The sequence below is a fragment of the Misgurnus anguillicaudatus genome, chromosome 6 (assembly GCF_027580225.2).
Source record: "Misgurnus anguillicaudatus chromosome 6, ASM2758022v2, whole genome shotgun sequence".
NCBI lineage: Eukaryota > Metazoa > Chordata > Actinopteri > Cypriniformes > Cobitidae > Misgurnus > Misgurnus anguillicaudatus.
In genome coordinates this window covers 20,258,220-20,282,351 of record NC_073342.2, presented here as the reverse complement: position 1 = coordinate 20,282,351, position 24,132 = coordinate 20,258,220, and the positions used below count along the sequence as shown (strand labels likewise).

The following is a 24,132-nucleotide window of genomic DNA, read 5'->3' as shown; positions in this document are numbered from 1 at the left end:
TTCTCTTTTCAGTAGATTCTGTAAATACAATGACTAATGATTTGCTATGGCTATAAAGTTAATGTTAACAAAATCTTATTGTAATGCAGATTACATTGGTTAATTTTATTGCATGACAAACTGTTACATAAAATGCCCATTTAAATCAGAAATAAACCCATTATAAAACCATTACCCATCATGTCGTAAGTAAGCAAACAAAGGGTGAAAGATAACAGGCAAAATCTATGAGCGCTGTTCTGTTTAAACAATTTAAATATACAAAAACATAACTTGCATAACCTTTAATGGGTTACCATTACAACTAATCTAAATTTAGATAATATAATATGGATTTTATAGATCCCCCTCAAATACATTTGGCAATTTCTTCCTGAGCTGTGTTCAACCGATCCAGGCGAGCCTGTAAGTCTCTGCGCTTTTGACCGATATCAGTATCTTCAGTCAGAATCTCACGCACATTTTCACTATCCAACAGAGTCAGCATATCCTTACACAGGAGCTGAACACCTTCTTTCAACATGCAATAACGGGTCAGCATGGGCACCTGGTCAGCCATGCGCTGCACCATAATCTAAAACAAAATGAAGATCAATATCAGTTTACATTTCAGTCTTCAGATGGATAAATCACTTAAACATTACAAGATAAATGTATATGCGCACAAACTGTTGTTCATCATTGAATCAACAATTCAATTCAACAATCTTACAAAAGAAAGGTGCTTCAATAAATGGTAACCTTTCACAAAAACAAGATTTTTCAGATTATAAAAGATATGAAAGTAATGATTCTTAAAGAACTTTTGACTAAATGGTTCTTTGAGGAACCTACTTAAGAGTGTACTGTATATTCACGCTACATGTAGCAGATCTATAAATGTGAATGTGTAGGTAAATATGTGAAAACGATAAAAGTTTACCTCGTAATAAGCCTTCAGCATATCACTGTACTTGCTTGCTATATCACAGAAAGGCAACTGAGTGTCGGAAAATGCCTCCTTCATATTTCTGTTCAGTGTCTTAAAGTAAATATCATCTTGTGTACAGATCATGTTTTCCATTTCAAACTGCTCCGTGATCCTCTCCTCAGCTTTACGGTGCTGACTTGACTGAATGTCTTCGATTTTTTTCATGGTTTCAGGTGAAGAATGATAGAAAACAAGCTAGATTAAAGAGGTATAAAAAATAACCAGCATTGTTTATTTGCTACCTTTTATGAGCAATATTTACCATGGTAAGTTTTAGAAGCTCAGGGTATCTCCAGAAACAATCCTTAGACAGGCATGAGAACTGCTTGAAGATGATGTCTTATGCGGATAAACAAACAAACAATAAATGTCTCAGGGCTGATGACTCAAAATAAATAAAAACTACTAAAACATTTTAGCTGTGTTCTTTTATAGTTTTACGGTGGGGTCTCTCCAGAATGACCAGAAAACATATAGATGGGTACCTTTCACTGTATTAAGTAAAACAATGGCTGGATCCTTAAGCTGGGCCACATGTTTCTGCAGAAGCATCTCAAAAACCCTGTAGCTGCTGAAGCTGGCAAGTTCTCTTCCTCTATTTCTTAAGATTTCTTGTTTTATTTTTGCACTTGGATGGAAAACTGGTTTGAAACCAAGAAGCATTTCTTGTTAAATCACTTTACTTTCACATTTAACTCTTAATCCTGTTTTTGGAAGAATGGAAAAGGTTTAAGATATCAATTGTGATTTTTCTATTGTATGAACCACAATAAATGATTAAACACTGTAATGTGAAACATGCATTAAAAGTATAACAGTACATTTTTATTAATTTGAATATATAGGCCTACTTACAGGTTGACATTGAGTTGTTTAGATAATCGTTCCACTTCTTGTATTCTACGCGAAGCTCATTAAACAAATTGTCTTTCATTATCAAGTCCCCTAATGATAAGGAGTGCATTTTTTGATTGAATTCTGATAAGATCTGTGAAAAAGTTAGATGCATATGTTTCATTATAATCATACATAAACAAGTGGAATGAGAAAAAACTGGACAAAAAAAATAAGCGTCCACATAAATGGGTCTAACTCAATATTGACCATTGTAAGTGACATTCAACAAAAATGTCAGTGAACTAACAAATCACTGGATTGTTTAAAAAAAACTGAGCAGCATAAAATATGATTTATCTATTATTTGACGTCAAAGTTGGACTTAAAGGTTACGTGGGGCTTTATTTAGGACCATTTTACCTTTAACTGCAAATCATAAATGTAAAAACAAGACCAATATGGAGTAGCAAAGTTGTGAGAAAAAAACTTGAATTGAATTTCTTACATTAACGAGGTATTGTTTAGCCCCCTGATGGTCCCGTGGTGGTCCACCTTCAATCTCCTTCATATCCTTTCTCACGTCTGATAACTGCTTTTTTATATCTTCATCAAGCAGTGGCAGTGATTTCTGACCAAGACAAAAAATATATAATTATATATATGGTAAATTTTCACTTTTCACTGGTCTGAAAAGGCGTTTAGACTTACTTTGATATGACTAACAAGCTGCTCAGTCAGTTCAGTGGCAAGACATGGAATAGTAGCTTTGTTCTCATTCAAAAGACAACTGAAAAAAAAGAGAGAAGGAACTTGTTTTAGTTATTTTATAATGCTCATTTTATCTGTCCCTTTACTAAACTTAACTAAAAATTTTATTTGTCAAGTGAAAATGTTAATCTAGAAATGTAACCTGAAATAATCATGATTTTCAAAAAAATCTTTCTCCATTGTTGAAGCCTCATCCAGAGAAATGTCGTCATCAATTTGTTGTTGACCTCTACACTTCACCATGATGTAACCTTTGCGAAGAGGAACAACTTTGTTCTGGGCAATTGCCAGAATGTTTCTCTCTGTTCCTCTGTCAATGAGGTCTGGCTTGGTCAAAACAGCTGTAAGAATGAGAAGGGCGATTTTGTAAAGTTTTCTTTTATTTTAATATGTGGAAGATTTTTGGCAAGATGTTTTGTAATGATTGTCTGCTACATTACCGAAAGTCCTTGTACCATCAGGATCTACTTCCTGTGCCATTTTCAGTGCTTCTGTTGTTGCGATGTCAATGTTTAATGGGACCACAACCATGTTTATAGTCTCAGACTTTTTAATAAATTTCATAATCAAAGTTTTGATCTACAAGACACAAAGCTGTAGTTTAAAAACTAGTTGTGCGCAGCACTAAACTCTACTTTCAAAATCAGATAAATACCAACTTTTTTTCCAATATCCAGTGGTTGTCCTTGTAATGGGACTCTGGCTATTCCAGGTAAATCGATCAGCGTGAGGTCACACACATCAGGTGACCTGATCTCTAAAGTGATGATTTCATCAGAGATTCCTGCCCCATCTCCAGCCAATGCAATTTGTGCTGCATGTTAAACACATACATTGCATAATAAATTAAGGGATTTGTTTACTTGAATGTGAATGTAGACTATAAAATATAGGCAACAAGACTTTTGACAGATCAGAGTACAGAAATCAAATTTAAACTTGTAAAAAAAACTTTTAACATATTGAATTGTTTTTAATTCTATAATGTTTTTATACTGATTTCTGTGCTTCACTGTGCTAAAATTTAGAGGGAATTAAGGTAGATTGAGACACTTTTTGACATTGAGATGACTGTCAAAATCTGTCTTGATCCACCTGAATTCATCATAAGAGTAACATCAATGACAAAAGAAACAAACCTGCATTTATGTATTCTTCTATATAAGAATACTGTGGGGCAGTTTCCCGGACAGGGCTTATCCTGGTCCCAGACTAAGGTGCATGTTCGAGCTGCCTTAATTTAAAAACATCTTGCACAGACATATCTAACATACACCAGTGCCAAGTATGTTTGTAAAATGTCCTAAAATAACTAGTCCTGGATTAATCTAAACCCTTGTATGTTACAAAAACAACTGATTGCAGTGCATTTTACTAACCATCTTTAACGTGTCTTTCAACTAAAGAGGGCTCCTCAAATGTAATTGTCTGACGAGTGTATGATACACGTGCATCCTGGCTGGCTCCAGAAGCTAAAAACATGACATGAATTACATAAAACATTAACAATGATGTACAGATGCTGATATGATTCAAAGACATACAAATTCTTTTATAATAGATAGCATGACTTTTACCAGAGGGATCAATTTGAAATGTTGATAAATCTTTTTCGAATGAATGATTTAGTAGTAACAGATAACAGTGAGGTAAAAGTTTGTGAACAAACTATATGTAAAACTATATGTGAATAGTATAAAGTTTTTGCTGAAATGTAGATAGACATAAACGGTAAACCTCATTCACAAAACACTTTGGTCCCAGAAAATTCAGTGTGAACAAAAACGCATCCTGTAAATGTTCTGGGGTTGCTCCCGTAAAGAGGACCTAACGCTGGGTAAAAATATCGATTCATCAACGCATTGCAATTATTTGTTTCTCAATTCAATATTGATTCATCAAATCCTATTGATTCAGCCCACGGGCGAGTGTGTGTGTGTGTGTGTGTGTTTATTATTTTCACCATGGTGGTTACATCATGGGTGTGCATTATTTTAAAATAATTCAAAGGACAGGAGTCAATTATTTGCTTATACCACAGTTACCACAGACATTGCTAAGACATTGCTCTGATGGTTATTTTAAGATATTTGACATTTGTGCGTTTTACTGAAAATTAATCAACACCCATGGAACATTTCTCAACCAATCAGAACAAAGCATTCAACAGCCCTGTGATATAATAATATTTAATACATTATATGGGTGTGTATGAATGGATAAGCTGTAATGTGAACGTTTATATGCAAAGTGAATAGCATTCATACTCTGAGCTTGGGAAATGCTAAATGTATCACTGTGTGAAATGAATTGTGTGTGATCATGATTTTTAAAGTGTGGGAGTTATGCAGGCCTCAAGTAACCCCTAGAGTGCAGTGTTGTGTGGCGAATTGCGTCTTCGTCATTTTTCCTACACTGTAACAAATTTCTGTAATTTCTACAGCAAAATTTTACAGTTACTTCTTGTTCTGTCATTTTACAAAGTTTAGCTGTACATTGCAATGCATTGTGGGTCAAAAAACTATTACAGAAGTTGACAGCTTTTCCCCCACAATAAATTACAGGTATATTTGCGCTTGCCTGTAAATTATGCAGTATTACAGTTATTCACTGTTGAATGTGTTGCACGAGGCAGCTTGACGCCATTTTATGTCGGATTGCAGAGGAGCAGGGACATTGCCACGCCACTCATGCACAAAATGTAAGTATACTATTATAAATAGCTATTATAATTGTTAATGTTGGTTGAAATATAGTTTACCGTGTATCAGTCAAGCCCCACAATAAAGTTAATAAAGAATTTTTGAACAAGCAATCCCAGGTGAAGCAGTTTAGTGGTTAAAATAAAGTAAATGGTATAACTTTCATGTTAACCCTTTTCATATTTAAATTGGACTTCAATGCGTTAACGTCACTCAGGCATGCAAGCAGGGTGCGTGCATGCGCGTACATGCACGTCCACATTGATGCATAGGTCTTATACATGCATACATATATTTTGAAATATTAAAATATTGATAGGATCAGATAGAGAGTTTTTAACAAACGTGCGTGTTCATAGGCGCAAATTCTTTCTCCGCCGGTGGCAGCGTCAAGCAATGCTAAGCAACGAAAGAAGCTCGAAGCGCCCACGCGATTTGAAGAGGAGAAAAGCGGCGCGGTCACGTTTTCCGCGTGGTTTCAGACGCGACATGTAAAGTAAATGTAAAGCAACTGTGCGCGTATGTGTTGGCCATTTCGGTGGTTGCTCGAGCCGAGCCCCGGAGGACCCAGGGGATCAGGGCATATCTGCGTGTTTATTGTAGCACTTCCACTCATAAAACAACAAGTGAGAAACCTTTTTGGGGTTATAATGTTTCCACCTGCGCTGAAAACGCGTTCTGATGGTGTACTGGTAGCGCAGATTGATACTTTTTCGCAACTATAATTGAGAGAGAACGGCCGTTTCTCAACCGAAGGCTTCAGTCTCCGGAGGTCGCATATGCAGGCTGTATGTCATCAAGCCTGGTTTATTATTTTCATTGCAAGTCATGAGCATATTACAACAAAGAATAATAGTCAAGCTTTCAAAAATGATGTTGCTATGAAAAATTACTGTACATTTGAATCTATTTTTCTTTGTCTTTTAGGTGTTGGAAACAGCAACAGACGTTGAAAAAAGACTACAGTTTCCTGACTTAATTGTCTAAGGTAGTCTATTTTTTGTAATGAGTTGTAAGCATTGCAAAGACGGGCTATGAAGGACACAAATTAGTTTAACGTGGATATGTTCATGTGGAAAGCAACAGATTTTTTGCATGTAAACCATTTGTTTATGCTTAGGTGAATCAGCGTTTGGATGCTGAGCATCGGGTGGTTGTGCCTCCACATCCCAACTTCGTGGCTGGAATGGCAGCTTTGTTTTCTATCTACTACAACTTCAATCTGGTGTACCAGGAGGAGCAAGTGCACACTGGAGTTCATTCAAAGGTAACTATGTGCTTGAAGTACAATGCGGTTTATCATTATTTTGTAAAGTGTGCTATTATGAGTAACAGAGATTTTATTTTGCTTTAAAGGTGCAGTGTGTAATTTTTAGAAGGATGTCTGGACAGAAATGCAATATAATATACAAAACTACATTATCATGGGTGTATAAAGACCTTTTCATAATAAATCGTTATGTTTTTATTACCTTAGAATAAGACGTTTTTATCTACATGCACGAGGGTCCCCTTATGTGGAGGTCGCCATTTTGTGCACCATGTTTCTACAGAAGCCCTTAACGGACAAAATTTTTTGTCTCCGACAATGACACATTTTTCTGTTGGCGGCTATTGTAGCTTCTCTATGCGTTTCAAAAGCAAGGGATGAGCAGTGGGCTGAGCCGTTGGTTGCAATTCTCAATCTCTCCACTAGATGCTGCTAAATTTTACACACTGCACCTTTAAGTGTGCTTACAGGAAATCCCTTTAACATGATTTTTTAGTTGATAAATTGGGTTAAGTTAGCAGTTATTTACCCAAATGCTTTATATCATTGCAGAACCAATTAATTGTAACATTCAAACATTGACAATAAAGATTTATTTGATTATATATTTTGAAAAGTAGTTCTGCATTGGGGTAACTGAGCATTTAGGTAAATAAACTGCAAACTTGCTTATCTAGAATGTTTTTCAAGTCTGAAAGCACTATAAAGTTGCTTAATACACTTAATATGGTGTATTATGTTATGAATACTAAAATGTTATATTGTTGTGGTTTGTTTTATGTTTTGTTGTCCTTTGAAGCAGGGGATAGTCGGGAAATTTTTAACCAGAGGACCTGCTGCTTGAGGTTATGTTAATGCAACTAACCTAACCATAACTCATGCAATTTTGTGACTAGAAATCCAAATCATCCCTTCAACTGTTATGACCCTATATTTCACTATTGTCATTGCATTGCAGAACCACTTCCTGGTTTAGCTTGCCTGGACAGCACAACTGAAATTAAATGAATAATAATTACCCGCTGAATTTTTCTGTTGCAGTTTTTCTGCACTTAAGCTGAAAAGGGCAAATCAGCTTGATTTGCACAGCCTGATGTATTTTTGCACTCTCATGTAGAGCAGTTAAGGCACTTTTTCATAAAGTTTATTTTCATGTGATTTTGTGATTTCAGATGCTTCATTGGACTGAACCCGTCCAGTGGGACCAAGACAGCAAAGGTGGTTAGCCAAAAAAGAGGGAAGGTACCGGAGAAAAAGAAGAACCGCATTAACCCTCACGTCTCCTCTCTCCTTAAGCGGCTGATAGATTTTGAATGGCTTCAATTGTAAGTCTCAAGCGACTTCCTCACAATATGAATGGACAATGTTCTAAATGTTTTCTGAATTTCACTGAATGTTAAGAAAATGAATAGAATATGCTGTTAAGAAAAAGACATTCTGAAAATGTACAGTATTGTAACACTGTATTTTGTTTTAATAATAAAATTTCATGATTTTGCATCTTGGACTATGGTTTTATTTAACAGTTGAAGAGAATCTTATCCAATGATGTTTGGATTTAAAGCAAGCCTGGTCTTATTTAAAACACTTTACAATAGGCATCAGCAAAGATTAACTATTTATTTTTTACAACAACACAATGTATTGTAAAATATTTACAGATTTTTGCTGGCAACTCGAGTTGGCAGCAAAAAGATGTAATTATTTCAAAACACATTATGTTGTTGTAAAAAAGAATCTACAGTAACATATTGTATTGTGAGGAATTTACAGATATTACCTGGCAACTAGAGTTGCCAGGTAATATCTGTAATTTGAAAAGAAAACAAGATAATGTTGTAAACTAAATTACAATAAAGTAGTGTTTTAATATAAAAACCTAATACTTTGCTGTAATTTATGTACAACAATAACCTGTAAATGAAATCCAGTATTATACTGTAATTCATTTTTACAGTTATTAAAAGCAAATTCACAAAACTTTACAAGACTTTACTGGCAACTTTTTTGCCAGGTACTTACTGTAAAATCTACAGGCAAATTCGTTACAGTGTAGTGAAAGCATACAAACTTGATGTTGAACTTATATATTTTAGATTATAGTTTTTATTTATCCACCTACACCTACTTCCATATATCTCATTAAACCTCTGTTATATTTATAATAGACGGTCTGCAATATATCTGTAGCTTCCGGTTCTGAAAGTATAGCGAAAGTGAAGCTGTTGTGAATGTGATCCGCTCGTCCGTGGAAACTAGCACAGAATAGCAAAAAAAATATTTTTTATAAAACCTTTATGTTTAAAACCTCCTTGTCCTGGGCACACGAAAAGTAAAATTAAATAAATTATTTGAAGAGCCACCCCTTCTCTATTTGATGGGTATTATTGCCTTTGATGTGATATCAATTCACATAATTCTTACAAAATATAATAGCTGTCCCCAATTCAAGGGCTGCAACCTTATAAGTATGAGATCTTAAAAGGTGACCACTCGGTCTTTCAAGGTGGAAGCCTCAGAAGTTCGCCAAGAGAACTGGGGCACGTTCAATCTCACACCGGTGCACACACTCAAAAAAATATTTAGGCCTAATTCATAAGATTTATGTATTTTGATTACATGTAGAATTTCCATCCATTTGGATTACATACTTCTAATCTAAAAAAAACAAATAAACTTTATATGATAGATATTTTTTAGATATATGTAAATGAAACCAATAAAATTTATGTAATAGTTTTACTTAATCCAATGTGTTTTAAATGCATTAAAAAAATGGATTATGTATTCTTTATTAATAAACCCAATTCACTTAAAATGCATTACATTTAGATATCTTACTAATAAACCATTTATATATTCCTCCCCCATTCACCCTCCTAAATCACAATATGCTATAACAAAAAAACCACAAAAAATAAAAGAAGAGCCAGACCACTTGGTTTTACATTTTATCAATTTATTTAATACTTCAAGGCATTACTCATAAGGCAGCAAAAAAGAGCAGCTAACAACTAGCACGACAGCCATGGCTTATACACCTCGTAATGTGTGCAAAAATTAAATAAATAAGTGTGTTTCAGACATTTCAGCCACAATCAACCTCATTCCACAAATAAGTGCAAACATTTTGAGCAAACAGGCTGCAGAAATACAAAAAACCCTGTAAAACTCGAGGTAGACATAAATCAGAGACAACAACATTACTTTAACATTTTCAGAAATCTGTGACATGATGTAATAATAATAATTTAGAATGATTGGGTGGTAAGAAAAAAAAAACACACATTGGCACATTGCTTAGTGTTTTGAGTGGCTGTGTGCCATTAACAATTTTCATGCATCTCTAATTACATCTTAGATATACATCAATTACATTTTTCAAAAACTTTTCAACTTTTAAAATTGTTAAAGCAATATTCCAATTTAATAAAACAAAAATCCCAATAATTTTCTAACCCCATATGTTTATGTTTTACTTTGTTCAGTCAAGAAGAAATAAAGTTTGAGTTAAAGATTCCAGGACTTTTCTCAATTTAAGACTATTTGACCTCAAGTTTACAGTTTCAATGCAGATTGAAAGGGCCCCAAACTATACCGAATAAGGCACAAGGGTCCCATCCAGCCAAACGATTTTCATTTTCAAAAATAAAAATAAAAGAGGACTTTTAACTCACAACGTTTTGCACTAGCTGTGTGACACGCTAGCATGACATAATTGAAACTACCGCTCCAGCGTTTACAAGCGAGGAGAAAGAGGAGCGTTCAGATGGTGTTGTATGTGAAATGATACTACTTAATGTCTTTGGGTCCGTTTATTATTTAAAATGGTCCACAAATGTGCGTTTCACATTTGTGATGTGTAAACTTCAACGTTATTACGTAGTACACAATGTCGCACTGTGTATCACATGGATAATGCAAGACAAGTTGTTGTGTTTTAAAAGTTTTCTTGCCAAAAATGATAATCTTTTGAATAGATAAAACCCCTATGCCTCGATTGGGATCGTTTAGAGCCCTTTAAAGCTGCCTTGAAACTTAACTGTTGAGGTCCAATAAGGTCTATTAAATTAAGAAAAATCCCGGAATGTCTTTCTCAATAAACAATTTCTTCTCGACTGAACAAAAAAAGACAAGCATTTTCGATGACAGACAGTAAATTATCAGGATTTTTGTTCAATGAAAGTGCAATATTCCTTTAATGTTAAAAAGTTCACTTGTAAATGTACAAAAATTTACCCACTTTGAGGGGGATGCATCAGCGTGTCTGTCAGGTATTCACTGAAGCATCTTTCAGTGATTGCTTGGTTGTGTCAAGTCCAGTTCCATTAGGATTTTTTGAAAGGTCAAAGGTGCACCTGATGTTCTTCTGGTAGTTCAGTTTAAGTGCATAAATGAGTCCAAAAAGTAATTTCACAGCCATGTGTGACACCAAGTAGGTTTTGCAAAACTTCCACTGTCTGTGCAATCCCCAACTCACCAATTTCACAATTCTGGAGAAGAACAACAAAAAAATCAGTCCCAATAGCAGTCAAAGTGAAATTTTCAAAAATGTGCAGGCAAATTGTTTTACAAACTCTGATATTTAAAATATGTAGACTGATTCAAATGTGTAAAATAATAGAACATTAGTTACAAAACCATCAAAAGACCTGAAAACAGATAATCACCTTGTTTAAACATCTAGTTATCCATAAGATATTTATATACACACACGTGCACATACATACATATATATAAATAAATAGATATAAAAATAGAGTAGGTTGACATACACTTACCACATATTCTTTTATGTGTCTCTCCATACCTTCTTTGAGGTAGATACAGATGTCTTCAACTAGAACAAGACAAAAAACCCACATTATTTAATGATTTTCTTTAACAATATTTTATGTAGATAATAGTTTTTATAGAGACAGATAAAGATTTTGTGAGACGAAGAGTATGTATTTTTCTGTTTCAGAAATATTGTGTCCCAGCATGTGTGTACACTACCGGTGAAATGTTTGGAAATAAGCCTCTTATGCTTATCATAACTGCATTTATTGAAAAAAAAAACCCCACCTGTTTCCAATTTTCACAATAAATCATCATATTAAAATGATTTCTAAATGATCATTTGACACTGGAATGATGAAAATCCAGCTTTGCATCAGAAATCAATATCTTTGTAGCATAACTTACATACCCTGTCTAGCAGGTTGTCCCACCATATAGACGATGAAATGATGCTGTATCTGTAAAAAAAAAAGTTTTAGTTAGACACACAATGCACTCAACAACATAGTATAATTGTAACATTCTTTTGTTAATAAAGTCACAGAGATTATGATTATTTTATTCTGATAAGCCTATAGTAGCCTATGACTTTATTTATTTCTTAGGTTTCAAACATTAAACCACAAATATTAACCAATAAAAGCAACAGACATTGCAGGGTAACTTCCAACAGACCGTCTGTGTAGTGAGGTGTATTTTACTCTGAAACATGCAACGCGTCACACATGTAATTAAACAACAGACAATTATATTTAAGATAATCACATCAAACTTGTTAACTTTACTCACCTACAATTTGGCGATTGTAGACTAGTGAGATGACGATCCAGTCCAATGCAAAATTGCGAAGTCCATGTGCTGTAGCGTCTATTTTTGATTTTGGCGCCACCTCCTGACTGGAGTGTGAATAGACGTCATTTCCGCTTCTACTAAAGTCAGTTTCCTGAAATTTGTATGTAAACCAATCTCATAGAATTTATCCGGTTTGTTTCACGGCTAGATTTATTTAATTCATATTCATACATTTTAACTGATTAAATCTAATACTTTTTAAATTGAACAGATTTATATATATTCTAATAAATCGGATTACATATATTTTAAAAAACGAGTATTTAAATAAAATCTAAATGATCCAAATACTTAAAAGCTAATATTGCCAGGAATCGTTTTTTTGAGTGCAACGTTTTGCTACGGTTTCCGGGTTGAATGACATGTTTCCTGGAAACGGTGTGCAACGGAATGCAACAGGTTTTAGAAGCGTTTTCTCTTGTTTAGTGGGTGTGTCAGAAATGTCAGCCCAATCAGGGGCAAGATGTATAAAACCACGCGGTAGTAAAGAGACAGCTCGCTCAATGGGTTCAAGTTGGAATGTTGTCTTTCATTCTGGACGGCAAGGTCAGTGACTGTAACATTGAAGGTCTTTTACAGTATTAAACACACATTTATAACGATTTTATCAGGCTTCAGAAACATTTAAAAAGGACACAAAGAATGGCCTCTCGGCTGCCGTGGTTGCGGCTCTTGCGTCGTCGCAGCGGGGCGTTCGACGCGTCACCGTTTCTGTTTAATAAACGTTGTTCAACGTTGTGCGGCGTTTTGTCGGGGCTGAACGCAGCCCTGAAATGAGACGGTCTAACTTCAGAGGACCCATAATTGGCGTCACCTGCTGCACGCGCCCACCGCGCCTGTCAGCAGGACACAGCGAAGACGTATTAAAGTAAATATCAAATCAGAAAAATATTAATTTATTTTAGAAAATATGACACGTTGATGTAGATTAAACTATTCAACAGTTTATCAAATTAATCAACCTTAGAAATATACGCAACATAAAAAGAATAATATTAACACAAAACATAACTTATAATACTAAAACAGTGACAAGAAAAAAATTTTTCTGGTAAATACACTTTTATTTAATAAAGGTTTTAACTGTTTATTTTAGAATATCCACCCATTAAATGCAGCCGTTGCAGCTGTTAAGGATCCATTCGTTCTATCCTTAAAAGCGCTGAGAAAGAGGACGCATTTTGAGTAGCATCCTTTGAATTGGGACTGCCTTACCAGCCTCAAGTCGCGCTGCTGTGATGCAATCGGTCTTAAAATACGTCCTTAGGTGGCAGCCTTATTGGGACACAGCCATTGGTCCTGTCCCAAATGGCACACTCCGGACTTGTGGTCCTCCTTAGAGTCCACACTTTGATGACATCACGTAGTCCAGACCCTTAGTGACCCTTAATGCGAGTCCACGTGGGTGCAACGGAGTCGTATTTTGGGACAGACTCGAGCGTCACACCGAAAATAGGTAGAGAAGTTGCCCGTCAGTGTGAGCTCCTCCCTTCCGTCGTCTGATTGGTCTGATTGAGGACTTCTGGGTTGGTAAAGTGCGCGAAGCCTGCTGCAGTGCGGGCTTCGCTGAAGACCGCATCAAGGGGGAAAAGGAGGCGCTGATGAGCACACTTCAAAGCGTAAAAATGACAGGTGGGACACCCTACGGGCTCGTAGCCTAAGCGAGCACGCGTAATTTAAGGCCACGAGACCGAAAGTCCACATGAAGTGCGCCATTTGGGACAGGGCCATTGTCTCCAAAAAAACGTGCGTCCTTTTCTGCCACATCAATAGTCCTGTCCCAAATGGCACACTCTGGACTTGTGGTCCTCCTCAGAGTCCACACTTTGATGACATCACGTAGTCCAGACTTTAGGGACCCTTAATGCGAGTCCACGTGGGTGCACCGGAGTCGTATTTTGGGACAGACTCGAGCATCACACCGGAAATAGGCAGGGAAGTTGCCCGTCAGTGTGAACTCCTCCCTTCCTTCTTCTGATTGGTCTGATTGCCCTTTCGTAAGGACTTCTGGGTTGGTAAAGTGCGCGAAGCCTGCTGCAGTGCGGGCTTCGCTGAAGACCGCATCAAGGGGGCAAAGGAGGCGCTGATGAGCACACTTCAAAGCGGAAAATTGACAGATGGGACACCCTACGGACTCGTGGACTAAGCGAGCACGCGCAATGTAGGGCCACGAGACCGAAAGTCCACATGAAGTGCGCCATTTGGGACAGGGCCTATAACGCGTATAGACCCTTCAACAGCTCACGTGATCAAATAGCCTGCGCCAGCATTTAGGTAACAGAAGTGGTGTTATTCCCCATTGATTCTAGTGTGTTAGGAACTCAGAAAGTTTATTAAAATGGTTTCCCAGCATCAAAATGTCATCATTGTGTACGGGTACGGTGTACACATTCTGATGTATGGACTCTATTATCAGAGGTTTAATATAGCCTAATTTAAAAAAATATAAGCAGATCAATATATTGGTAATAAACAACACATTGTCTGAAAAATTATATCATTATAACCTACATTCAGTTTTACCATACGATGAGTTCGCCACTTCCATTTTCTTCTTCCTGTATGATATAGTTGCCTTCCAGCTGTTTCCACCTGTTACCTTGCGCAGCTTTAGCTCCAGTGGACATCTGGTGACAATCCCTATACCCAACAAAATGCAATCGCATCACTGTAACACTAAGAAATTATATGACAAGCAAATTACAGAGTTTCATAATTTGTTATCATGAAATTAAAACAAACATATCAAGGACACAAATGTTTATTACGATGTTCAAAAGTAAAAACATGAAGTCCTTGACCGTAAGAACGTTGCTTGCAACAGCTATTTTATAATAGCATATAAATGAAGATAATCCTCACCACTCCCTCTTGGTAATGCAACACCAGACAGAGCTTCCAATACAGAACTTTTTCCAGAACTCTGATCTCCGATTACTACTATAGTGGGTAGTGATATATCCAGGTCTTTCTGAATCCCAATTGACCGCAGTTTATCAATCAGATCAAGAAATGGACGGATGTTCTCCTCTAAACGATCTTGAAGCTCTCCCCCCATTTTCTGACTGTAAAGATGCATACATATACTTATTCAGAGCACATAACAACATATAATTGTATAAAAATAATTAAAACAAAATTATAAAACATAATTGCCTCAAAATCAATTAATTCAATTGATTGATTCATTAAAAAAAATGTTTGTACTAACCTTTCATTATAACTGTCAGGACTACCTCGAGAAGAACGAGAAAAAAATGCCATCATGTCTAAAGAAAAGGGGAACAAACTAAAGAACTTTAGTTTAGTTATACTTGGTTATAAGAATATATGATTTATTTATTTTTTAGATGATTTTATAATAGTTTGTATTTAGTTTTCACACAAACAGTGCTTGGTATTGCCAGAGCCGGCCAAAGGCATAAGCGAACTAAGCGGTTGCTTAGGGCCCCCAAGCCACCAGGGGGCCCCCAAGAGCACACAAAATGACAGTTTGATATTTCATTTAATAATTAGTAGTTTTTTATATGTGTTATGTCAGCGGTGAACAGTGGTGGTAATTATCCAACATGCAATATTAAATAAAATAAAAAAACACAAATATTACGTTAACTTGTTATTCATCCAGACAACGTGACGTCACGGTGTTTCGTCGCCGACATTTTTGTTTCCGATCACAGCTGCGCACCCTGCTTAGGTTATGGTCACAGCAGCCACAACTGCCAGATGAAGATCAATAAAACACTTCCAGGAGGATTACAATATGCCAGGAATATGTTGTGCTGTTGTAACAACAGTTGTCAGAGGAACCCCGAACTACAATTGTATTATATTCCAAAGGAGTTAAATCGGCGAATAAAGGATTGCCTTCATTCAGAAGTGGCCGCTAAGGACGACATAAATGCTTACCTAATATTAAATGAATAGTAAAAAGTTATCAAGTAATTAAATAATCAAGTAAACAGTAAGTGATAATATAAGAACAGAGAAACAAATGAAAAAACGGACAAATATATAACATTAAGTAGCAGATTGTTTTTTGAGTAACATATAGGCCTACAGCTGTCCCTTTAAAAGCCTAAAGTAATGGATTCATACGTCCTAAAACACTTTTTCCCTAACCTTTTCACTTTACACAAAACCTTTTTATAAACCCCAATGGACATTTGACTTAATTATGAGCGTATGTGACCGTCAAAGCCTGAAAGATGACAGTTCTGCATGCACGTTTGTTTCCGCGGACAGCAGACTTTCTTTTGTGTCCCAGCAAATTATTTTAAGGACCACAACACACAAAAAGGTGTGCCAAGCAGGTTTCACGAGGACTTTTCATGTGTGTATGTGTGAATTATATAATACACTGTATATGATATTGTTTAGGTGTACTCAGAAGATGTGATTCACTGATAACTATGGGTGCAGGGCTGGTAACAGGATACAGCGTGCTATGAGAGGGATTATTCATTTGCGTTAGTAAATTAAAGGGATAGTTCCCCAAAAGATGAAAATTCTGTCATAATTTTCTCACTCTCATGTTACAAACCTGTATACATGTCTTTGTTCTGATGAAAATAAAGGAAGATAGTATTCTCTTTCCTACTATGGAAGTGAATGGGGTTTACGAAGGGTTTGGTTATAAACATTTGTTAACATATCTTGCTCTTTGTTCATCAGAACAAAGAAATTTATACAGGTTTGTAACAAAATAAGGGTGAGAAAATGATGACAGAATTTTCATTTTTGGGTGAACTATCTTTTAAAAGCCAAAACAATTTTCACCAAGTTGTCTACTCTATTCTGTTTTGGGTTTTTTAACTAAAAGCAATTAAATTGGTTAACAGTTTATGCATTGTCTGCTTGTTTATTTAGCTACATCTTATTTAGTATGCCACAAAATCTGACCACTCTTGTGCCTTTGCTACTATTAGAAATAAAATATTGTAGATAGGTAAAAACATGCTTGGCAGATATTGGTATGATGTACGCAACACAGCTACAACTTATAAAATTGATATGGGTGTGTTGGATTTATAGTGTGCAAATTACTAAGCATTGACAATAGTCAATCAGTCGTAATGGTGGCACCAAGGGGCCCCCAAATAAAATTCTGCTTAGGGCCACATGAAGCCTTGGGCCAGCTTTGGGTAATGCAATGTAATTGAAATAACAAAGAGCCTTCTCTTCTAGTGTTAAGGACGTCTGGGTTACATAACCCTCGTTCCCTGAAGGAAGTGAACGGAGACGTCACGTCGTGACCTACGAATTGGGAAACGCGCTTCGCGATGCAGGTTTTTGCATCTGCCGAGTATCAGGTCGTTTTTTTACCCTGAGAAAGCAGAGCATCAGGGAAAACGTGTGCTGGTAGTAATAACCCCATGGAAAATACACACATAGTAACCTTGTGAGGGTGGCAGGCCCGGATTAAGATTTCGGAGGCCCCCTACGCACGCAATGAAATGATATTATCTTTTTAGAAACACCTCTACTTTTACAGGATTTTCACTGACACACAGCCTATGATCACAACAATATCAGTACATTTGTACAAAATACAAATAATCAGTTCACACAACAGGTTTATCACAAGAACAGAATACAGCAAAGGAAACTGCCAAGAACAATGTGCATATTTTCTGTGCTACTAGTTTTAAATTTATTTACAATAAACAACAAGGAGAGGATGGTTTCACTAATAATTTGTTTGTTTATTTTTGTACAAGGCAAAGTTTTATTTTCCTTTTAATTATGTTGGTGTTTAAACACCATATCTTTACAATAAACAAAAAAAAGGGGGTGTCGCTGCTATTTTGTTCATTTCAAAGGGAAAACACTGCACAAATAGTGAGGAAATAAAACCCAATACATAATGACTGACAAAATACAGCTAATGAAATTGTTATAAAAAGTCTTAAACTTTAAACTAAAATCTTTTACGTTTGCCTTATCTTAACTTTAGAAAACTTATTACATTAGCCTATATGAATCAAGTAAGCAAGACAGCAAGGTTGTCTTTTGGCTAATTAGTTGTAAAGAGGCACTGGTAATTTAGTCATTCGGTCTCCACTCACCTCCACACAATTCAAGAAAACACAGCTGGAATACGACCTCTGTGAGGAGCTCCTGCCTACCTATCTGTCTGTTGCGATGTATGCCAACTACTGCTGCGGATAGATGCAAATGGAGGAAGGGCGGGCAAGAACAAATAACGGGCTGAAACGGGCAAGGCGGAATATGACAAACTTTCCGCCTCCGCGCGCGTAGATTCCAAGCATGGACACATGCGGATAGCAGCGTTCGAATATACGCAGTAAATAGGCTTGTTGTTCGACTTCATGTGGCGCCGAAAGAACCGACAGCAGGATGACGTCATTTACCGCGAGAGCGATTCGCGAAATCATACGGAGGAGTTTGCTTTTAAATCGCCCTCGCGGGACTTTGACGTCATCCTGCTGTCGGTTCTTGCAGCGCCGCATGAAGTTGAACAAGCCTAATGATTTCTTATATAAATAATTCTCCCAGGCTCTCAGGGCTGCACTGTTTCGCGTCATTTACAGGACTTTACAAATTCAGGATATATGTAGAAAAGTACTGTACATCTGATAAATCCACTGCTGCTTTTTTTACTAATTTTGAACTATGACGACTACTGCCCCTCACAGTCCGCTCGATTCAGCGCTGGGTTATTTGCGCTTGAACGATTATATATCATTATATACAAATTAACGTCACTAGCTGTTTTGCATTTATGAATAAAAACAACTTATTTTGTGTTAAAGTTTTATTTACAAATGTATATGGAGAAGAGAAGACATGGCATTAAAACATAATTAAATCTAAAATCTGGTGGGAGAGGAGAAGCAAAAAGAGTTGAACATGGAGGAGTAAAGGTAGAAGAGATTGGATTGGAGGGCAATGGTAGGATGGAAAATGTAAAAAGACAAAGAGGAAGGGGTCTGCAGGGTAATATTGTCATATTTTCACTGAATGCTCTTTAGGATGATTTTATGTAGAAAACAATAAATCACAAAAAAAATGTTTTTCACAGATTGGGTCCCATATGCATTATACCTGAAGTGTAGTGGTTCGCATATAAGTCTTTCTGTATTGTGACACATTTTCATTGATGTCATTCTGACCTCTGCACCTGACAATGGCGTAGCCCTTTTTAAGAGAAAGGACTCTAGGACTTTTACATTTGTTAATTGCTGAAGCAATAAAACATTTGTTGAACAAGACATTAATAAGGTGCAATTCAATCTTATTCTAAAGCACTTACAAAAGTCACTTTATTGTGACATGACTATATTAGTGAATGCATGATTGTATTATAGTTCTGCCATTATTTACTCTATTAACACACCTGTTGTTTTCAATGTCACTGAAAAAAATGATTCATTGAATTTAATAATTTTTTTGTAAGGTAAGTGGTTGCAATCAATTTATTTAAGCTACATTTAAACAAAAGTTTTATATTTTATTTTACTTTACTAATCTTTTTTGTTTAAATGTAGCTTAAATAAATTGATTGCAACCACTTACCTTAAAAAAAATTATTAAATTCAATGAATAATTTTTTTCAGTGTTCCAGTTGTTCAGGTTCTCTACCTTTACTTGAGCAACAGGTTATCACTTTCAAAAGATCAGAGAATAAAAACTTATACAGTGCTACCTGTATTCAACACTGGGTTGCCATGTATTGAATTTCTTAAAATATGTTGATAATAAGGCTTTTTTGTGTTGTGCCATGTTTTACTGTTCTTTAATATGTTGTGATCTGTTGCAATGCACAATGCGGTGCTTTGTGTTGTGATGTGAAACCGTACATACGATATTGCTGCTCCAATTAAATAAAAAAGATTAGAGAGAAAAGTAGTATAGCACCATGGCAACGCATAAACTGGAGCACAAATTTAAACCAACTCAATCCTAAGGCTTTTGTTTAGAACAATAACTGCATTAACAAATAAACAAACGTCATCTGACCTCGAAAACATAAGAGACATTTTTTTAAATGTTTAATCTTAAACTCTATCTTATGCATTAGCAACAGGAGCACCACTAGCAATTTTTAAAAAATAATTTTAATAAAAATGCTAAAAATAAGTTTAAATATACTTTTATTATACTTTGGTATACTTTGTTAAAAAAGTTTTTAAGAAAAACATTCCATGATTTTTCTCAATTTTATAAACTTTATTGGACCTCAACACTTTACAGTTTAAAATTGCAGTTCCCTTTCAGTTGGTCACTACGACGTCACGTCGTGACCGACAATTTGGGAACTCGCTTAGAGAGACCAATCTGCTTCGAGTACTACTAAAACGCCAATGAACTTGGCATTGAGATATTTGCATAATGATGGCGCCACCCCGCCAGGTGCTATATAAGCAGCAGGTGCAAATATGGAATTCAGCTTTTTCGCAACCCGCCCTGCCCGCCCCACCCGCTTCACGTGGCAAACGGAAATCGAAGCGGCCCTGAGACAGGCGACCTGGATTTGGATGCTCGGGCTGCTCCATATGAGACCGCTTCAGCATTGGCTTCACGATCGAGTCCCGAGGAGAGCGTGGCGCGCCGGCATCCATTGTGTAACCATTACACCTGTGTTGTGCCTAACATTCCCCACGTGGTCAAACCCCGCGTTTCTCAGGGCCAGTGTGTCCATGAGACAGGTCTCTCGGCATGCTGTTGTCCACACAGATGCGTCCGACACGTGCTGGGGAGCCACGTACGACGAGCTTACAGCTTCGGGGGTGTGGACAGCACCCCAGTTGCATTGGCATATCAATTGCTTCGCTACGCTTCGCTACGGAGCTGCGAAGGATGTACTAGTACGCTCCGACAACACTGCGACCGTTGCGTATATCAATCGTCAAGGCGGTTTGCGCTCCCGTCACCTGTCGCATCTCGCTCGTCTTCTCCTCCTTTGGAGTCAGAAGCATCTGCGGCCCCTTCGTGCGATTTATGTCCCGGGCTCGCTCGATACAGCGGCAGATGCACTTTCCCGAGCTGCGCGCCCCGGCGAATGGCGACTCCACCCCCAGACGGTCCAGCTAATTTGGAAGAAGTTTGGTCGTGCGCAGATAGATCTGTTTGCGTCGCCTGACGATACCCACTGTCGCCTATTTAATTCACTAACCGAGGGCAGCCTCGGCGTGGATGCGTTGGAACACAGCTGGCCTCGGGGGATGCGCAAATACGCATCCTCTCCAGTGAGCTTAATCGCACAGACACTGTGCAAAGTCAGGCAGGACGAGGAGAGCCTTTTATTAGTCGCCCCGTACTGGACGACCAGAAATTGGTTTTCAGAGTTAATGCTCCTCGCGACAGCATCTCCCTGGCGAATTCCCCTAAGGAAGGACTTTCTTTCTCAAGGAAGGGGCACATTATGGCACCCGCACCCCGACCTGTGGGATCTCCATGTATGGTCATTGAGCGCGCGCAAGGTTTAGGTGATTTATCGCAAGCGGTATCTAACACCATCGACGCGGTACGAGCACCGTCCACAAGACAGGCTTACACGCTTAAATGAAACCTTTTTCGTCACCTGGTGCTCACGTGCGCAACGTGAGGACCCCAGAGAATGCTTAACGTTGTGCTTTTATATCTTCAACATAGGTTAGATGGTAGGCTGTCACCCTCCACCATTAAAGTTGATATCAGCGCTATTTCTGCTCATCACTCACTTATTAACGGCAGATCAGTTGGCCAGCATGATTTGGTTATTAGATTTTAAGAGGCGCTCGCAGGCTAAACCCCCTCGCACCCTCCCTCTTTTCCTCCTGGGACCTGTCCATGGTGCTAAAACCCCTACAGATCCCCCGTTCGAGCCTTTGCAGTCTGCAAGTCTGAAGTCAACGAAAACTCTGACCCTGCTAGCATTGGCCTCCGTGAAGAGAGTAAAGGATTTATATGCATTCTCTGTTGAACGGAGACGTCACGTCGTGACCGACGAATTGGGAACTCGCTTAGAGAGACCAATCTGCTTCGAATACTACTGAAACGGCAATGAACTTGGCATTGAGATATTTGCATAATGCTGGCGCCGCCCCGCCAGGTGCATATATAAGCAGCACGTGCAAATAGGGAAATCAGCTTCTAATCGCTGAGAAAGCCGGAAAGTGACTGGCCGTAACAGCAGGTGGCAGCACCTGTGGTGACGGGACGTGACGTCTCCGCTCCCTTCTTCAGGGAACGAGGGTTACATCCGTAACCGAGACGTTCCCTTTCAGTCGGTCACTACGACGTCACATCAGAGTTTGCTCTTTTCCCAGTTGACCCGAAGACCCAAACGGGCGAGATGCCGAAGCGTTAGATCTCTGTGCTCGCACAGCATCCACCGAGAATGCGCTATTATAAGCCAATCGTCGAGGTAAGCCAATATGCGAACACCGCTCTCTCTGAGGGGCTTTAACGCCGCCTCCACTACTTTTGTGAACACACGGGGAGAGAGAAACAGCCCGAACGGTAAAACTTTGTACTGATATGCCCGACCTTCGAACGCAAACTGGAGAAACAGTCTGTGACGAGCGAGAATGGACACATGAAAGTACGCGTCTTTCAGGTCTATTGCTGCAAACCAATCTTGGGGGCGTATTGAATTGAATATTTGCTTCGGTGTAATCATCCTGAAAGACCTGTTCTGAAGAGATTTGTTCAGGACACGCAAATCCAAAATCGGTCGTAACCCACCGCCTTTCTTGGGTACTATGAAATACGGGCTGTAAAAACCCGACCTCATCTCGGTAAGAGGGACCGGCTCGATCGCGTCCTTCGCCAATAGGACTTCGACCTCTGCACGCAGTACATGTGCATCGGACGCTTTCACCGTGGTGAAACGTACGCCCGATAATTTGGGTGTGTACCGGTTGAATTGAATTTCGTAACCGAGGCGGATCGTGCGTAAAACCCAACGAGACGGGCTGGGAAGCTGAAGCCAAGCCCCCAGGGACCGTACGAGAGGAATTAACGGCACTACAGGTGTACCCGCGGTGGGGCAGCGAAGCGAGACAGGCGGGACTGCCGGTGCGTCTGCTGTAACAGCATAAACATCTACAGTATGTGTGTGTGTGACACTGACCTGAGCCCGATGAGGGAGACGGTCGTCTGGTCTCCTCAGCGGAGGACGCAGACTCCGAAGGGGTTGCTGGTGGTCCGGTCTCCGTAGTGGAGAGCTCGAACTCCTCAGAATACCCACTGGCGATAGAGGAGAGGGAGGAAGAGCATCTTCGTCTTCGCAAATCCACAAGTGACATGTTCTCGCAGTGAGAACACTTACCCCCAGCAAACGCTGCCTCCGCATGCTCGATGCCCAAGCACGAGAGACAACGCTCGTGACCGTCCTTCGGACCCATATATTTGCCACACCCAAGATCGCACTGACAAAAAGCCATCCTGAAAAGGACGCTGATCTCCGGATATATGAGAGAGTGGCTGCCTTTAACAAGGCACAAAGCTCTCCGTATCACTCTTTTAGGGAAATTCACTCAGATGCTCAATTGATGATGCGCACAGGGAAAGGCAACGCACACACTAAACTCAAAACAAAAAGATGCAGAGCTGTGGAATACTGCGAGGCGTCCGCTGTGGTACTGCTAGTCCAACCAACTTCAGCAATCGATCCCAACAGAGTAAAGTAGCTTCTCAGTAGCAGATACTGCCGGCTTTCGAAGCGATAAAAAGCTGATTTCCCTATTTGCACATGCTGCTTATATATGCACCTGGCGGGGCGGCGCCAGCATTATGCAAATATCTCAATGCCAAGTTCATTGGCATTTTAGTAGTATTCGAAGCAGATTGGTCTCTCTAAGCGAGTTTCCAATTCATCGGTCACGACGTGACGTCGTAGTGACCGACTGAAAGGGAACGTCTCGGTTACGTATGTAACCCACGTTCCCTGAAGGAAGGAAACGGAGACGTCACGTCCCGTCGCCACAGGGCTGCTCCCTGCT

The 24,132-nt window shown here is 38.4% G+C and overlaps 1 protein-coding gene and 1 long non-coding RNA gene across 3 annotated transcripts; one reads left to right on the top strand and one right to left on the bottom strand.

Moving 5' to 3' along the window:
• Positions 1-197: 197 nt before the first annotated feature.
• Positions 198-18,327, bottom strand: LOC141349076 (interferon-induced GTP-binding protein Mx3-like). The gene is made up of 15 exons (XM_073868727.1): positions 18,250-18,327; positions 15,393-15,450; positions 15,044-15,246; positions 14,693-14,821; positions 3,955-4,047; positions 3,235-3,389; positions 3,016-3,154; positions 2,718-2,916; positions 2,516-2,594; positions 2,313-2,435; positions 1,826-1,958; positions 1,456-1,611; positions 1,240-1,309; positions 923-1,139; positions 198-574 (listed from the first exon to the last, which is right to left on the bottom strand). The coding sequence occupies exons 2-15, from the start codon at positions 15,446-15,448 to the stop codon at positions 350-352; spliced, it is 1,977 nt and encodes a 658-aa protein (XP_073724828.1). The 5' UTR covers positions 15,449-15,450; positions 18,250-18,327; the 3' UTR covers positions 198-349.
• On the top strand, positions 4,991-8,047 carry LOC129432396 (uncharacterized). 2 transcript variants are annotated; one of them, XR_012370049.1, is made up of 4 exons: positions 4,991-5,276; positions 6,205-6,265; positions 6,398-6,544; positions 7,720-8,047. It is a non-coding gene; the product is annotated as an uncharacterized lncRNA (long non-coding RNA). The 2 variants fall into 2 exon arrangements; XR_012370050.1 differs by having other exon boundaries at positions 4,991-6,065.
• Positions 18,328-24,132: the final 5,805 nt, after the last annotated feature.

Excerpts from the sequence above, each read along its gene's own strand:
- LOC141349076 (XM_073868727.1), bottom strand. The coding sequence starts at position 15,448 with ATGATGGCATTTTTTTCTCGTTCTTCTCGAGGTAGTCCTGACAGTTAT. Across the intron at positions 4,048-14,692 it reads ATCGTATGGTAAAACTGAAT|CTTCTGGAGCCAGCCAGGAT; the intron begins GTAGGTTATAAT and ends TCATGTTTTTAG. Across the intron at positions 3,390-3,954 it reads TGAAAGACACGTTAAAGATG|CACAAATTGCATTGGCTGGA; the intron begins GTTAGTAAAATG and ends TTTAACATGCAG.